This window comes from Phycodurus eques, chromosome 13 (genome assembly GCF_024500275.1).
Source record: "Phycodurus eques isolate BA_2022a chromosome 13, UOR_Pequ_1.1, whole genome shotgun sequence".
Taxonomy (NCBI): domain Eukaryota; kingdom Metazoa; phylum Chordata; class Actinopteri; order Syngnathiformes; family Syngnathidae; genus Phycodurus; species Phycodurus eques.
In genome coordinates, this window is record NC_084537.1 from 1,595,590 (window position 1) to 1,613,328 (window position 17,739).

The 17,739-nt window shown below is 41.7% G+C and overlaps 1 protein-coding gene across 2 annotated transcripts; it reads right to left on the reverse strand.

The window, feature by feature from the left end:
• Positions 1-2,592: 2,592 nt before the first annotated feature.
• LOC133411645 (LIM/homeobox protein Lhx8-like) lies at positions 2,593-13,845 on the reverse strand. Of its 2 annotated transcripts, none has more exons than XM_061694239.1 (8): positions 13,725-13,845; positions 10,169-10,312; positions 8,713-8,834; positions 6,562-6,782; positions 5,655-5,758; positions 5,396-5,491; positions 5,100-5,277; positions 2,593-3,256 (listed from the first exon to the last, which is right to left on the reverse strand). In XM_061694239.1, exons 2-8 carry the CDS (start codon positions 10,259-10,261, stop codon positions 3,180-3,182), a joined length of 891 nt encoding a protein of 296 aa, XP_061550223.1. In that variant the 5' UTR covers positions 10,262-10,312; positions 13,725-13,845; the 3' UTR covers positions 2,593-3,179. The 2 variants fall into 2 exon arrangements, with proteins under 2 accessions (XP_061550223.1, XP_061550222.1); XM_061694238.1 differs by lacking the exon at positions 13,725-13,845 and adding an exon at positions 11,364-11,445.
• Positions 13,846-17,739: the final 3,894 nt, after the last annotated feature.

Below are 17,739 nucleotides of genomic sequence, written 5' to 3' on the forward strand. Positions count from 1 at the left end.
AACACTTGAGGTTGTCAAGATTTCCAGATGGATGTGGAAATTCATGTAGTGAACATAAAATTAGATCATAAATTGTTTTATCAAAGGTACATACAGCACGCAGACCCAGTGATCTGTACGTTGCACACAAATTAAAATAAAAAATAAATAAATAAATAATAATATTATTGAAATTACACTCATTTTTGTAAATTGATTTCAGATTGCTCAAATTATTTGAAACAAGACTGGCGACAGTAATCAATAAATGTGAATATTTTCCAAGTGTGCTTGTATTTTATTTGCACCCCAAAAATGAGAAAAATTGGGAATAGTCATTATTTATTAGCTTATTAGGCCACAAAAAAATACACTCGGCAGGTTCACTGGAGATCAAATTGAGGTGAATGTGGCCCCGGAACTACAACTGAGTTTGAAACCCCAGGTCTCGACCATGTAGCGCACAGTGCAACCTTTTTAAAAATGTAATAAGCCCATAACATAATTGAGTATTATGTAAGTGCTCAGTAATTAGGGCTCATTAAGGGCTGTTATTACGTTATGGCTTTCGGAATAAACACTCAACCCCTTTTTGTTTTTTGGTCATTTGTTAAGTGTCCTTGGCAGTCATGAAAGGCGCTATAGCAATCTAATTTATGATTATTATTATGATTATTATTATTATTATCCATCCATCCATTTTCCATCCCGCTTCTCCTCACGTGGGTCGCGGGCGTGCCGGTGCCTATCCCAGCTGACTCTGGGCGAGAGGCGGGGTACACCCTGAACCGGTCGCCAGCCAATCGCAGGGCACATATCGACAAACAACCATTCACACTCACGTTCACTCCTATGGGCATTTTAAAGTCTTCAATGAACCTACCACGCATGTTTTGGGGATGTGGGAAGAAACCGGAGTACCCGGAGAAAAGCCACACAGGCACGGGGAGAACATGCAAACTCCACACAGGCAAGGCCTGATTTGAACCCGGGTCCTCAGAACTGTGAGGCAGTCGGGCACTGTGCCGCCATTATTTATTATTATTATTATGGGCTTCAACAGGGCTGTTGTTTTAAAATGAGCCACTGCTCACCCGCACCCTCTTGGACTGCTGGGCCAATGACAGCTGCTTCTAGTCCAGGGTGCACAGAAAAGAATCGAGTGCCCGTTTAAAGATGGATTATATTTTCACACTTGAACGCAGCACTTCATAACCAAGGTGCCGAATTACACCTGTAGCGGACACTTCAGCAAACACAAATACCCTCCTTTGACAACTTCGCCAAACATTTAAATATGTGCTGGTCATCAGAAGTCAAAAGGATTTTGATGAGAAGAGAATTTCCTCGACACTCCAACCCCCTCCGCCCCCCTTCTCGACTAATATATATTTCAATCAGGAAAATGCTTCCTTAGCACCACACCCATCCGACCCAGACTGTTGACAATTGCTTTTTTGGCATCACCAGCATCGCATGGCCCGGGTAGCAATGCACCTCGTTTGTTCCAGATGCGTGGCATAGATACAAAAAGCTGAATTCCCTTGCTGTGTTTTTGTGAGGAATGACTAGACTGCAATTGCTAGAGCTTCTTGCCAGAGTGTAATAGAAGAGCATGTCTGTTACATAGGCCTACTGAAGTGAAATGCCACGGAAAGCTTTGTACACGAGGATTTTAAAAACAGTTTTGACGAGTAACCAGTGCAGTGATTTGACAAGCGTGATGCGCTGCGATTTGTCTGTGCCAGTAAGAACATGTGCGACTGGTCTGTAAAACCTGGATTTAGGGTGCTCTGCTTTGAGTGGATTCATTTTTGTAAATCTCAGATTGACAGGAAACCCCTTAATTTGGAATTATTTTGAAGATACAATCATCTTTTAGATGTAGGATGTGTCACCCAGATTCCCTGCTTCAGATTTGGTTGTGCAAGTTTACACACAAGTTGTGCACATCAAGTTAGGTAGGTCACATCCCATTCCTGAGCGTATTATGGCATTAAATGAGAACAGACTGAAATTGACATTTTCTGATGTACTGTATAGTGGCATCAGCTCTTTTCCACGATGTGGTCTGCTGGGCCAACAGTCTCGACTGCAGACAAAAAGGAGGAATAAACTAATAAGGAGCAGTGCCTCGTCTCCAGGTTTGCTCTTTCAGCTACTGGCAGTGGAGCACCTAATTATGTTCACTGCTTTAGCATCCTGTGCGGTACATAAAGCTACAAGAACATACATTACAGTTAGAATTATAAGATTACCTTGCCAAGGTACATATAGTAAATGCAGATTTTGTATATAGTTGGGTAAAACACCAAAACATAAGACTACTAAGAAGCCAACTGGGTACACTTTGGTAAGTAGCCCAAGTGGTAAAAGTAATGTAAATGTGTATTGTGTATAAAGAAATGTCAGGTGATATCAGTAAGTAGCTGTGACAGAGTCAAAGAAGCATTGCAAACAAAATACAGTATACGGCCATCGACTTTAATCCCCAGGATCAGCATCCATTTCATATTTATGTCCTACAAAAGTGCAATTAATTCCTGTATTCATATTAAACAAATGACCATGTATTTTTGCTGTTTTACATTGTTTGTGATAAGGCATCCTAGTGAAAATATATAAATGTGAATACATGAACTGCACATAGCAATCAGTCAATTTTAGTTTGCTAAACAATCATTGTACATTTGTCTCGCAGTCAACAAAATTAAGTACTGTTCCAGTATTAATTTGCAGTTAAACCAGTGGATCTGAATTTTGTATTCTTGGACAACAGACATCTTACATCCTATAAATATGTGGAGACTTAAATGTCACAATCTTAAATTAAACAAACTATCCATTTTAATTATCAGTGACTTATTTCATCATACTTTCCAAATAAATTAAATACAAGTACATACTTTTTTTAACAAAATTCCACAAAGCAAACATGACATTTTTTAACTTCCGTGTCCCCGAAGGATTATTCAGTGCATGGGAACACATTAGGAAGCATGAGCTTTACAGTAACAAATGCTAATTTTGGCGAGTGGTGACCCTGCGATGGTCCAGTGTGTTCCCAGCCTCTCGCTCAAAGTCAGCTTGCACAAGCTCCAGCTGACCTGCCACCAAAATAAGGATACGCAGTGTGTTTTTATAAAAAATAAACAAAAAATGAATTGGTGAACCTCGCCTCTCCAGTAGTGGGCAGCGTCTTAAGCTTGGCTGGCTGGCAGTTGTGTCAGTGGATGGGAGATAAGAGGCTGAAGTAGAAGTGGGTCTGGAGTTTGTACTGGAAATGTAAAGTATAGATACATTATTTGTCAACAATTTGCAACAATTTTCTTTATAATTGGTTAAAGGTCCCATATTTTGTTTATTTAGACCGCCACAGAGTGACTAACGTGGACTTAGTTTTAAAAAATAAAAATAACGGTTTTGTCATACGAGTGTCCAGAAAAGGCCCCTCTAAAAGCTACTTTTGTTTGACCCAGTTTTGTATCAGCTTTGTCCATATTTGGCTAAGAACGCCCCTTCATCTGATTGGTTGCCTCCGTGCAGAAGACCCACTTGTGAGAGCGCACGCGTTTTGTTATATTGACAGGACTTGCTCGGGAATATTACATCACAAATACTAGAAAAACTTGGTTTGGCAAAATACGGGCCCTTTAAAAAAGTAAGTATTAAAGAAATGACCTTCAATTTAGTTACGACGCTCTGACACTGCTTCAAATGGTGCAAGCTATACAGTTAATGTTTTGAACACGTTTCCGTTGGGAAATTTGGATTGAGACAGTGGGTGAGGAAAGTATTCAGACTCCCTTAAACTTTTCACTCTTATATTGCAGCCATTTGCTAAAATAATTTATTACCCCCCCCCCCCCATATTGACAAAAAAAAAAAAAAGATATTTTTGCAGATTTATTAAAAGAAAAACTGAAATGTCACACAGCCATAAGTGCTCAGACGCTTAGTAGAAGCAACCTTTTAAGCTAATACAGTCAGTCTTTTTGGGAATGATGTTTTTCACAGTTGGGTTTGGGGATCTTCTGCCATTCCTCCTTGCAGATCCTCTCCAGTTCTGTCACGTTGGATGGTGGACAGCCATTTTCAGGTCTCTCCAGAGATGTTCAATTGGGTTGAAGTCAGGGCCATTCAAGAACAGTGACTGTGTTGTTCTGATTCCACTCCGTTATTTTAGCTGTGTGCTTAGGGTCATTGTCTTGTTGGAAAGTGAACCTTCGGGCCAGTCTGAGGTCCTGAGCACCCTGGAGAAGGTTTTCGTCCAGGATATCCCTGTACTTGGCCGCATTCATCTTTCCTTCGATTGCAACCAGTCTCCCTGTCCCTGCAGCTGAAAAACACCCCCACAGCATGATGCTGCCACCACCATGGGTCACTGTTGGGACTGTATTGGACAGGTGATGAGCAGTGCCTGGTTTTCTCCACACATGCCACTTAGAATTAAGGCCAAAAAGTTCTATCTTGGTCTCATCATGTTTTCTTTTAGCAAACTCCATGCGGGCTTTCATGTGTCTTGCACTGAGGAGAGGCTTCCGTCGTGACACTCTGCCATAAAGCCCCGACTGGTGGAGGGCTGCAGTGATGGTTGACTTTCTAGAAGTTTCTCCCATCTCCAACTCTGGAGCTCAGCCACAGTGATCTTTGGGTTCTGTGCCTTGCCACAATTCCGTCTCTGAGCTCTTCAAGCAGTTCCTTTGACCTCATGATTCTCGATTGCTCTGACATGCAGTGTGAGCTGTAAGGTCTTATATAGACAGGGGTGTGGCTTTCCTAATCAAGTCAAATCAGTATAATTAAACACAGCTGGACTCCAACGAAGGTGTAGAACCATCTCAAGGATGATAAGAAATGGACAACACCCGAGTTAAATATATGAGTGCTACAGCAAAGAGTCTGAATACTGTGTGATATTTCAGATTTTCTTTTTGAATAAATATGTAAAAATTTCAACAATTCTGTTTTTTTCCCCGTCAATATGGGGTGCTGTGTGTACATTAATGAGGGGGGGAAAATGAACTGATTTTAGCAAATGGCTGCAATATAACAAAAATTTAAGCGGGTCTCAATGCTTTCCGTACCCACTGTATGTGCAAAAAAGGAGGGTTTCTTACCATCCATATAGGTCAATGTGGTGAGAAGAGGGACATCTGAATTAAGGTAGGTTATGTATTGCAAATCATCCGTCAGAGGCGGTGACAGTTGACCAGTAGGCAGTGACGTCATTGTATTGGAGGCAGAATTTGTGGTGATGTGTTTCTTTTGACGGGCTCTGCAGTTCTGAAACCAGACCTGAAACCAAAGAAATTGCCAGGGAATGAAGGAAACCTGAAAAAATTATATCTGATGCCATGCAACATTCAATCTGTGTTGAAATTACAGTACTACAGGAAATGAAGTTTTGGCCCACCTGAATAACCCTGCGGGTTAGACCAGTCCTCTCTGATAGTTTCTGGAGAGTCTGAGCATCTGGGTTGTTCTCCTGAGCAAACTGAGTTTGCATTACCTGAGTATAAAGTGGAGGGCATGGCGCTCATGTAACCAGTGCTCTGAATAACCATGTCGCGCCCAAACCCACATGTTCAGCGAATGTAAAACAAAACACGACTCGAGACGAGAGCCAAAATAAGCTTAGTGGAGGGCTAGCATCTTAACAGCATATGCAGTACCTGTAACTGGTCAACAGTAAAACTGGTCCTGGCCCTCTTAGCAGGTCTGGACATGGTGCTGCAGCCATCTTTTTCTTCCTGGTCTTCATTTATTTTTGATTGCTCTTTATAGACAACACACCGTATGTTATGGTTTAGCATTTTAAGTAGGGCTGTCAAAGTTAACGTGTTAACTCATGATTAATCAAAAAAATTATCGTATGGATTATTTATCAACTCAATCAATTTATTTTGACCACACATGGACCTTTACCTTATTTCGGCCAGTTAGAGCTCCATAGTTATTCTCGATCACAGAATTAGTGTCAATTTCATTAATTTATAAAAAATAAAAACTCTTGGTTTTGTCATACAAGTCTCCAGAAAAGGCCCCTCTGACAGTTACTTCTGTTTGACCCAGTTTTGTATCCGCTTTGTCCATATTTGGCTAAGACTGCCCCCTTTCCTCTGCTTGGCTGCCTGGGTGTAGAAGACCCACTTGTGAGAGCGCACCTGTTTTTGTAGACAGCAATGGCTTGGAGAGGGAGGCGGAGATCTTTGTAATGACGTACACAAACTTGAGAAATTTCAATGACCTGATTTCAAGCCTCTCAGCAGAAAAACAACATTCGGGAATGCGTTTATGATTTTAATTCATATTTAAAATGTTTACTGAGGCACCATAGAGCTAATATTTCATCCCAAGTTGTTCTGGTAATATATGGCACCTTTAACCGTGGGTGGATAACCAACAGTCTGGGTTTTGTAATACTCTCCAGTGTAGTTTTGGGATGCTTATAGTCGAATCCCCATTTTACTTCAAGTGTTGCAATTTGTCATGTCTTAACTAGATCGAAGTAGATCCTGTACATCTATAGATGCGACACTGAATGACATTTAATCGTTATGTTTGCAGTCATACGCTCACCATTTTCTTTGTTGCGTTGGATATTCTCCATTATAATATCATAGTGGGGCCGGCAGAAGACTCTGTTCTCTAATAGACCACACTCCTCCCCGGTGGACAGCTGACGCTTACAGGTGGCGCAGCAGAAACAAGCTAGGTGGAAGGTGCTGCCTCTTGCCTGCCGCACCCAGTCACTGGAATAGATATTACGGCCACAACGAGCACAGCGCGTTCCATACTTCCTGATGAAGAATACAAAAACATAAGTGTAATAAGGACTGTATCGCATGCCCTTTATAGGACAAGGCATTCACTAGAAGTCCCATGCCTCACTTAAACTCCGAGATTCCCCACGACGTACTTCAGTTGTGCACAGACTGCAAATAACTTCCGTGTTGTTTGTCTGAGACGCCGCAAAATAGTCCCACGGCGATGGCGTATTTTTTTCAAGATTGAAAAAAACTTTATTGGCCGTCAGATAGTTACAGTACTGAGCCACAAGACACGTGACTAAGGCTAAAAATAAACTAGCTTTTGGATTTATACGCCACAGCGACGGAGTTAAATGTCTTGTGCGGAGCCGATCTGCGAATTATGACATGAAAGTCGATCAGCCGATCAGCATAAAATCCTAATTATCGGCCGATACCGATCAGATCGGTGTAAAGTCTAGCAGAAACCAGAGTACCCGGAGAAAACCCACACATGCACGGGAAGAACATGCAAACTTCACAAAAGCGAGGCTGGATTTATACCCGGTTCCTCAGAACTGTGAGGCAGATGTGCTAACCAGTTGTCCACCATTCCGCCTCGAGTACACATTTCAGTACACGACTATTCATTTTCTAACCGTTTTGTTCTCCTTCATAAATTTATTTGCATCATCTAGGGCAGGGGTGTCAAACTCAAATCCACGGTGGGCCAAAATTACAAATTGGGACAACGTCGCAGGCCAAACTTAATATTGACTGAAAAATCACTGTGATGTGCAGGTTTCCCTTCTCTGCAGAAATGTAGCGTGAAAGTCTATCATATGACAACAAACTTCAATTTTGCTTAAACACTGAATCTGGAATAAACAAACTAATATTATAAAGACGAGAAATCAAATTTGCGATAAAAGACATAAGTGGTATTTGTTGGTAGTTTTGCATTTAAATAGATAACATGAATTCTTGTCACTCCATCTTCTATTTATCTCCAACTACCTCCTTTTGATGTTAATTTTTTTCAAAGGCCAACAACAAAACAACCCAAAAAAATAATGTCCTTCAATAAAAATCCCAACTATTAACAGTCCCTCCCTGCCTAGGAGTTGATAAAGGGCATTAACAAAAACATGAATTCAATTATGATATATTCTTTGTTCCAGCCAGGTTGCTCCGCCCTCGACAAACAGGTCGGTCTTTTACTTTAGTGAACAGACGTTCTGCCTCCCACCTGTCTTGGAAGTTAACCCTTTTCCATCTTTCGTTTGGACCTTTTTGGGAAGGGGAAGTAAATTTGCTCAAGGAGAATGGTAGCCGAGTCGCTAACAACTGCAACAGAAAGGGAAGGGGCGCTCGCTGGTCTAGACTGATGGGCCGACACACTAGCAAAGCATTCTGGGATTTGTAGTAATAGTGGCGCATCTGCTATATACTGGTGGGCCACATTTGATATGGTCTTGCGGGCCAAATATAATTACATCACGGGCCAAATTTGGCCCCCAGGCCAGAGTTTGACATATGATCTCGGGTTACCGTGACTATTCATTTTCTATCTGTTTTGTTCTCCTTACTAAATGTATTTGCATCATCTAGGGTTAATCTTCTGTTTCCTTTAGTGCTTGACCCCGAATATTCACTGAAGTTGGGTTTATGGGCTTACAAAATTCAAAAAACAAAAACATGAAAGTCAAATGAGCTAGTTGAGTTGTCACGCCACTGCTTTGAAGGAGAAAGGGGGGGGGGGGGGGGGGGGGGAATTTGCATGAACTCTTGAAAAAACCTCAGTTGAACAATATTTATTTTACGTAAACCTAAATAGAGTTAGGATTCTGTTGCACAATTCTGTAAACATCAATTTCCTTCACAAGATAATTGTGTCATAAATGCATTTCTTTTTCTACAGTATACACCCACATGACATTTTGAGATATAAACCCCCACAATACTGTTAGTGTAGACTTACCTGAAGTAGTCCAGTTTGCAGAAAACTTGTCTCTCTTTTACATAGCAGCTGACATGTCTCCCAAGTGATGTCTTGCACACGCAGCATGACAGGCAGCGGACATGCCAGCACAAATTGTTCACCTTAACGAATAAGTTCAATGTTTAATTTTTCCCAACAACCCTAATAGAGAAAGACTGTACTGTCATTGCATATTAGAGACCTATGGTAGCATGTCTGTTTGACACCGAGTTCAGACCAAATTATGATGCAACTGCGTGTTCTGTGTGTGCAGAAAGCCATTTTTAAATAGCAAATAAAGTGATTACTATAGCTTTAAAGACCATGGCAAACGCCCAGGTGTGTACATGCACCCATACTTTCTAGCCCATGTTTGAGGGTGCTAAAGCACCCCTAAAATGAATCCCAGTTGTGCGTAAAATGTAGTTTGAGGTATACGTAGGCACGTTGCTTAGCTGGCGGGCTGCTTCAGCGCTCACTTCACTTCCTTGTTATAGTATATAAGCACCTGATTGGCCACCTAACACGTGACATCACAAGAAATACCGCAATTTCACGTGTATAATGTGCACCCATGTATAATACGCACCCCCAAAGTTGACCTCAAAATTCTGGAAAACCCTTCTACCCATGTATAACGCATTTTTACAATGCATGATTTTGCTTCTACCCATATGATCAAAACAAAGTAGTTTTTCAAAGAATTACTCTGAAGTTAAGCACTATTTGAACATGTAATACTTTTGATTTACTTGCTCTTATTTTGAAATTCACAGCCTTTTATTTAGTGAATGAGAAAACATTTGTGCTCATATGTTTGATTACCCAGGCAGAATTTGTAAGATGGGTACAATTCTTTAAAGAAAACAAGGGCTAGGCGAAAATTTTTATTTTAATGGCATTCCAATTAAACTGTCAAGCATTTCAGAAAAGCATCATCATTAAACAAAACATAACCGTAAAGAAATGAATGATTGTTCAGTCTTTTTATTAAAAAAAAGAAAAATTCACAAATTCTGCCAGGGTATGTAAACTTATGAGCACGACTGTACATACAGGATATGCAGTCATACGTACCCCTGTCATATTGGAATGAAAGTGTACACCTCTCTCATAACCTCTAGGTGGCGGTGACATTGGAATGAAAGTGTACACCTCTCTCATAACCTCTAGGTGGCGGTGACATTGGAATGAAAGTGTACACCTCTCTCATAACCTCTAGGTGGCAGTGACATTGGAATGAAAGTACACAGCTTTTTCAGCGGATCGGTGCGCCGTCTGCAGTGATGCGGACTTTCTAATCCATTCCCACTTTTGCTGTGGCAATTAACCTTGGTTTAGTCGTAGACTTTAACAGAAATTTCAGAAATGCGGGCATGACATTGTGTTGAAATGTACAAAACAGTGAAATATTGGTGCCTATCTCAAGCCTAACCACTGTATTTTGACGCCATACCTTGAGGAGATATCTGTCCAATATCTCCTGGCAGCAAGAGGAGCAGATGATTTTTCCCTGCTGAGAGGTCACAGTGAGGTTGGAGGAGGACATGGAGCAGGGAGAATACGAGTCCTCAAAAATGTCCTCTGACCCAGAGGAACCCTGTCAGAACACGCAGACGGACATGGAACTGCTTACAAATATTAGCAGCACTTGTGGGGACAAAAACAAACAAAAACAAAACAAACAAAAAAAGTTGACATTTCAAGTATTGCGTTGAAGTCATTTGGAATGAAAAAAAAAAGCAATTCAATAGCTGCTTTGCTAGCACAAGCAATCACGTTGATTGAGTCCCCGGCGGCACTTTGATGTGCGCGCCGCCGCGTTGACTGTCGGTCATTTGAAAGCCTTTTGAGCGCACAAATCGAGCGTTTTAGGGGGAGAGGGCGCAACGCAAAACGCGGCTTATTGTGAATCATGAGCGAATTTACCGTGTCCACGAAATCATTGCCAGGTTGGACAAAAATGTCCGTGGGTTCCAGTTGTTTCTCCGACATGCCCCCGCCTCAATAGTGAGCGACGCAGGAGGCGAGCTTTATATTCCCATGGCGAAAATAATAAAAAGTGAAAAAGTCAACCCTCAACATGATTCTCCTCTCCGTTCGACACGTGTGCCGCGTACTTTGTGGCCCGTTCGCTCAGCGTCAACGCCGACGCGCGCGCAGCTGGACCGCTTGGCTGTGATTGACATCACACGTGCGCTTAATTGATTGAATGGCCGCATATTCATTTCGCGCACAATCCACTAAGGCTTCGTTTTAATAACGAACTTTTATTTAAATTTTCATTAAAAAAATTAAATAGTAATAAAAAAAAAACATCCGTAATTAAATAGCATTTATTTATGACCGAAGACGTACGCATTTGTTTTCACAACGCGCAGAATGGAGTTGTTTTGTTTATTGGCCATGAGTTAAACATGTAATGCAGGGACGATTCGCATTTCCACACCGCGTTTCCTCACCTAATACTCAATTCAATTAAACATTAAAATCTCACACAGTTGTTTATATATATATATATATATATATATATATTTTTTTTTTTTTTAAATCATCATTATTATTCCTTTAAAAAAAATTGTTTCGAGTCTTGTATGCCGCATGCCCAATGCGAATAGCCTGTAGGCCCCATAGCGGAGTTGACCACTTACCACGCTGCTGGAGACGCAGTTCAACATTTCCTCCCCAAAATGCATCACACAAGTCCAATTTCCCCGTTTCGCCACCTTCCAGTGTTTCTCGTCAACCCACTTCTTTCGGCAATGCTTCTTTTAATTTGGTTCTGTTAGTTAAACTTCATTTAAAAAAAAAACAAAAAGAAAAAACCGCCCCTCCCACTCTGATAGGCCCGCCCGCTGCAGCATCATGAAAACAAATAAGCCCTCGATACTGCATCTCTCACGTGCTGTCATAATACTCATGCAGTTTAGCGTCGGAAGTGTTCTGCGACAGATATAATTCGAGACAAGACGGACATTTTCATGTGCGGCTTGGTTTGTGATTGCGTGCAACAATAGTTATAACAGTGTAACTATACATGCGGCCTATCGTCTACTCACCCTTAAGAGTGTGAAATTACCGGGACAACCCGGAACAACAAAAACAAAACAAAAACAAACAAAAAAAAGCATCAGGATTGTGGGTCCGGAATCCTGACAACAAAAGAGCGAATGAACAAGGCTATAGAGTGAAACAAGAACAGATCCGCATCTGGGCTTCATTAGCAGAAGTGGACAATGATAGATGACCGGCTTTATGCGCAGTAACAACACATTAGGTGGCATATTCTTTTCATACCAGAGAGGGAAAGGACATCACCAAAGTAAACGGATGGGTCCCGGGGGTCACGGAATTGATATCTTGTCGGCTTGTATCCGATGGTGTAAGTGACACAGCAAAGGTCGTTGCTGTGTGGTCAGAAACAAACGGCGGGCTGCTGAAATACCAGCGTGTACTTTGGCCACTTTCTTGCACTTGTATCTCATTAGGAACAATTTTCATTGTTCGATGTGTAGTGGGATGTCAATCAAACTGTACGTGATCAGATATCATAGAGATAACAGTATATGGTGTTTATTTGGGAAAAATATTGTTTTCAGCGCTCCGTATTTGTGGCACGCGCTGTGGCAGGACTGACCTTTTAAAAAAAAATTTTGAGGGTGGCGGCTCACTAATGGCATGTGCGCTGACAATCACGTTACAAGTTGTTATTATTGTGGAACCTTGAAGTCAAAGGCCTCGGAGGTTATAAAATTGGAAACTCAATTGCCGTCATGCAGTGACCTCGGCAAATCTTGTTTGCTCAACAAACACTTAATTGTGGACGGTGGTTTTCGATTTCTTTTGTGTTTCCTCTGAGTTTTGTTTACGCTAATTCCAAAATGCGGCAAGCATCATTTTTTTAACTGGATGAGGCTCAACGAGGAGTATTAAGAGAAGACTGACTGACATGTAAAAGTAAAGAAGATGATGTCCCAATACATTTGTCCATTTGGTTCCACTCATTTTCTGTTCTTAATTTGTACAATTAGAGCTATTAAGAAACGATTGTGCACGTTTTCAATGTGAATTCATCACTTTGAATTCGGAGTATTTTGTTGTTTTGACAATTTTACTATGACCGTTACATGACTGCCGGCACGGGGGACGATTGGTTAGCACATCTACTACTACACTAAAGATAGATTTACACAGTTAAGAAAGTTAATATGTTACGTATATGAACTATACAGTTCATAAAGGTTTTATGATAGTTATAGTTTGACCCTGGAACAGATCATTTCCATTGATATGGATAATTTCCCAATCCCAATCCCAAAGGTCTAGTTTCGCCCTCACGCGGATTGTGTTTGACCTTAGAAGTCCCCCGATAGTTCGTTTCGACCCGACCTGTATAATGCTGAGGTTTCGAACACATTGGAGCAATAAGACTCGTAAAATATAAAACAGCAAGTTCCCCTAATGGTTATAAAAAGTACAGTAGGTCAGAGGTCGACAGAATTGCTCAGATATTTGGCCGTGCCAATCGGGCGCCCATCCGGCGGGCTCGCTGACCATGCATCCCTCCCCTGGCTCCTCAACCCAGCGCGTTGTGTAATTTGCAACCCTCTGCACCACACGCCATGCGCAATGAGGGCTTGATTCATTTGCAGGCCCGCCCGATCAAATGTGCTCTGCTCTGAATCAGTGTCACATCAAAGCTGTCTCCGTCGGTCCGCACAGCAACCCAAAGCCAAAAGCTTGGGAGTTTTTCTTTTTTCTTTTGTTCTTATTATAAAGCTTTCACCACTTAATCTGTGCCCCCCCCCCCCCCCCCCCCCACACACACACACACCAAAGACACAATTGTTTATCCAGTGATATGATAAGCACGTCTATAAATGAATTTCAAAGTTAAAGTAGGAACATTTTGGGATGTTTTCATTTTCTTTTTTCCTCCCTTTATGTCTGGACTTTCCTTCCTCCTCCGATGTGTTTCTTGCTCGTTTTGTTCTTCAAACCCATTTACTTACCTCACTTCGATTCTTTTCGCCCCTCAGCCCTCCTTCTATCTCTCATCCATCTCGATCCCACTTCTCCCTGACATGTCTCAAAGTTTCCTGTCCTTTGTGAAGCCCGCTCCACAGTCACATCTTGTTTTCCTCCTTCCATCCTGTTTTAATTGAGTTCCCGCCCCCTGATATAGCAGAGTCACGCTATTGGAGGAAACGGGCGAACAGTGGCTGCAGAGTGACAGGTTATTCTGGGCAACGTGCGGAGATAAACATAGGAGGTAAATGTCCGTTCCATTGGATGGGTGTTACGTAAACAATGGGCGCAATGCAATGCCCCTGAACGATATCTCAGGGATGTTGGCCACAGAAATCTCACAATGATTACACGAATCCCTCACGAAACCGCGGTTTACTTATTGCGGCTTCAGCGCATCACAGACTTTTTTCTTTTTTCTTTTTGTTTTTTTGATGATAGCATTGGTAGCTATTTGACTACAACATGACCAGAATGACTCACCCACATAAGGTCAAACAGGCTCTCTTAGTTTGCCTATAAAGACACGTTACTGAGCAATTTCAACTTACGCATTTGGTAAAGTTGCAGTGAACATGACTGGCACGCCGCTGGTCAGCGCCACAGTTGAGAGTTATACGCCACAGTTGAGAGTTTCATGAAATACATTCACAAATAACGACCTTTAGCCCTACATATAGCATAGCCAGTGGCACACAAAAGCAACGGCCCACGCCTTGCGCATGGCGGGGGCCGCGACGTTCCGGCTCGGCAACTCCGTACGCCAGTTGACTAACATGCATGTGATACGATGTTCGCTCACGAATAAGTTCCACCGACACGCTTTGGGCTTGAATAGCTTATGCTGGGACAACTAACAATAACACAGGTTGTATATATTAAGATCTCATCTGACAGGTTTTTACAGGTGTTTAGACATTCTAAAAGCATCAGTCATCGGTAGCACTGCCCTGTTAGTTTCCCACATCCTGTCCTGCCCTTTCCTTCTCTGTCCTCTCATCTTGTCCCATTGGTTAGTTCTTGCATGTCCTTGGTGCCTCCGTGTGTAGAGCGTGCTGCCGCGCAGACAAGGGCAAGGCCCACTCAAAGCATGGCCCGGCCCTGTTAGCAGGAAGTTTTACATTTGTCCTGTCGCTGAATGTGTTTAGGCATGTGCCTTGTCACATGGGGGTTGTGTCCCCGTTGGCTCACTACTTGCCTCAGTTCATCTAAGGAGCTGAAAGCAATTTATCGCCCATAGCCTTAGTGATAAAAAAAAAAAAAAAAAAAAAAACACGGTTTGCAACAGGAAACCTGAATAAATGGAGTGATGAAAGATGGAGCGTAGGAGGCTATAGTGGAAGGAATCTACAATTTCCTCAAACCTGTGTGCAAGTCTATCAGTGTCTGTGGATAAACTGCTGGAACATTAGTTGTTTTGTTTTCAACTTTGTAAATACTATTCAGGTATATTGCTCGCTATTGTATTTCTGAAATGTTTAAAATCGGCGTGATTGTATTTAGGATTTACAATACGGTGTGTAAGTCCTATACCGCCATTAGATTTGTGGTTTTAGCAACCAGTGACTCAGTAGAGTGCAGGCCTGCTCCAAGCCCCAAGTAAAATTCACACAATAAAAATACTGTGTTTGTGCGTCAGTAGTATGTTGTATGTGTGTAATGACAGGCTTTTTCTGCATCCAGGAGCATGCCATTGTGACTCCATCCGGCCACGCATTTTCTATACCACTCATCCTCTTCAGGGTTAAGGGAAACCGAAGCCTATCCCAGCTAACTTTGGTCAAACAGCAGACTGTACATCGTGGGCTAATTGCCGGTCGATCACAGGGCAGAGACCGAAAAGCTTTCACACTCGCATTCATACATCTATTGAGCAGGAATTGAACCCACTCGGTCCGCATGGAAGTGAGGCGAGCCAATTGTTATTCCAGCAGCGATCCATCCGTTTTCTACAGAAGTTGTTCCCATTGCCATTGGGTGACCCGGAGCCCATCCGGACTGACAGGAAAGTAACACGCACGTTTTACAAATGTGTTAGGAAGCCGGAGTACCTGGAGAAAACCGACATGAGCAAAAGTGGAACCAGCAAATTCCAGGCAGGAAGCCCATGGCCAAGATCTGAAACACGACCTTCAGAACTGTGATGCAGACGTGCTTACTAGCCATAGTGACTCACACAGTGAAATAAATTTGGGTATTAGCACATTTATCCAGGGCCTCGCCAAATTGTAATCATTTCTTTTGCAGAATCATACTATTTGTTGGTCTGTTTGACAATACATAGTTTTACTGTATCAAAATGAAAACAGTGGAAAAGGTCAAGGCTTTCAAATGTTGACATTTTGTGTGGATTTCTCATTTATTGGTATCGGTTGTCTGTATTGCATGTCGACTACTGAATATATATTTAAAGAAAATCAATCAGTGATGCAATAATTTCTTACTGAGCATTAATGAATTTTTCAATATTTGTAACACATTCACATTTGGCAAATTAAAGTATTATTTCTCTTTCAATGAGCTACTCAATAGAAGGGTTTCATATGTGCCTGTAGCATACATGTACTAGTACCTATACTGGTGCAAATGGCAATTGCTGATTAATAATAATCATAATAATCCTACAACAATTTCTTAAATCAAAGTTGCACAACCCCTTTTGGTCCAGAAGAGGGTACTGTGTATCCATGTTATTTTAGGGGGGCTAATTTTGTGTGTGTGTGTGTTTTGTTGTTGCTGCTGTTTTTGCTTTCTTTTAGTGGAACACAGTTAGAAGTGACAGCAAACAGAAGCACAGGCTATTCTGCTCCTCTTAAAGCAGAAGTGTCAAACTCCTTCTTGTCATGGGACAAATTGTAGAAAACATAAATGTTTGAACGTCTCATATTACAAAGACACAACAAATTGATGGATTTTCAAATCAGAAGTCAAGGGATAATAGTTTGTACAACTATTGTTCAAGTCAAATGTAAAAGGTGGTTTGGTAACAAACAAACAAAAAAAACTAATTCAATATCAATATATTATTTATTATATATGACAATTTGAAGTTTCGGCACAGATTTTAGCAACAATAACGGAAGCTGACAAATATCTCCTATCACGTGCCACATAAAATAATGTGTTGTTGTTGTTGATGTGTTGTTAAAAAAAATTCCTTCGTTATAAGCCACTCCTGCGTTATTTTAGCTGTGTGCTTAGGGTCATTGGACAGGTGATGAGCAGTGCCTGGTATTCTCCACAATTTCCGCTTAGAATTAAGGCCAACAATTTATATCTTGGTCTCATCAGACCAGAGAATTTTATTTCTCACCATCTTGGAGTCCTTCAGGTGTTTTTTTTTTTTTTTTTGGCAAACTCCATGCGGGCTTTCATGTGTCTTGCACTGAGGAGAGGCTTCCGTCGGGCCACTCAGCCATAAAGCCCCGACTGGTGGAGGGCTGCAGTGATGGTTGACTTTCTAGAACTTTCTCCCATCTCCGACTGCATTTCTGGAGCTCAGCCACAGTGATCTTTGGGTTCTTCTTGACCTCTCTTACCAAGGCTCTTCTCCTCCAATTGCTCAGTTTGGCCGGACGGCCAGTTCTAGGAAGGGTTCTGATCGACCCAAAACGTCTTCCATTTCAGGATTATGGAGCCCACTGTGCTCTTAGGAACCTTAAGTGCAGCAGAAATTTTTTTGTAACCTTGGCCAGATCTGTGCTTTGCCACAATTCTGTCTCTGAGCTCTTCAGGCAGTTCCTTTGACCTCATGACTCTCATTTGCACATATGCACTGTGAGCTGTAAGATCTTCAATAGACAGGGGTGTGGCTTTCCTAATCAAGTCCAATCAGTATAATCAAGCACTGCTGGACTCCAATGAAGGTGCAGAACCATTTTAAGGATGAGCAGAAGAAATGGACAACACCCGAGTTAAATATATGAGTGTCACAGCAAAGGGTCTGAATACTTATGGCTGTGTGATATTTCAGTTTTTCTTTTTTAATAAATCCGCAAA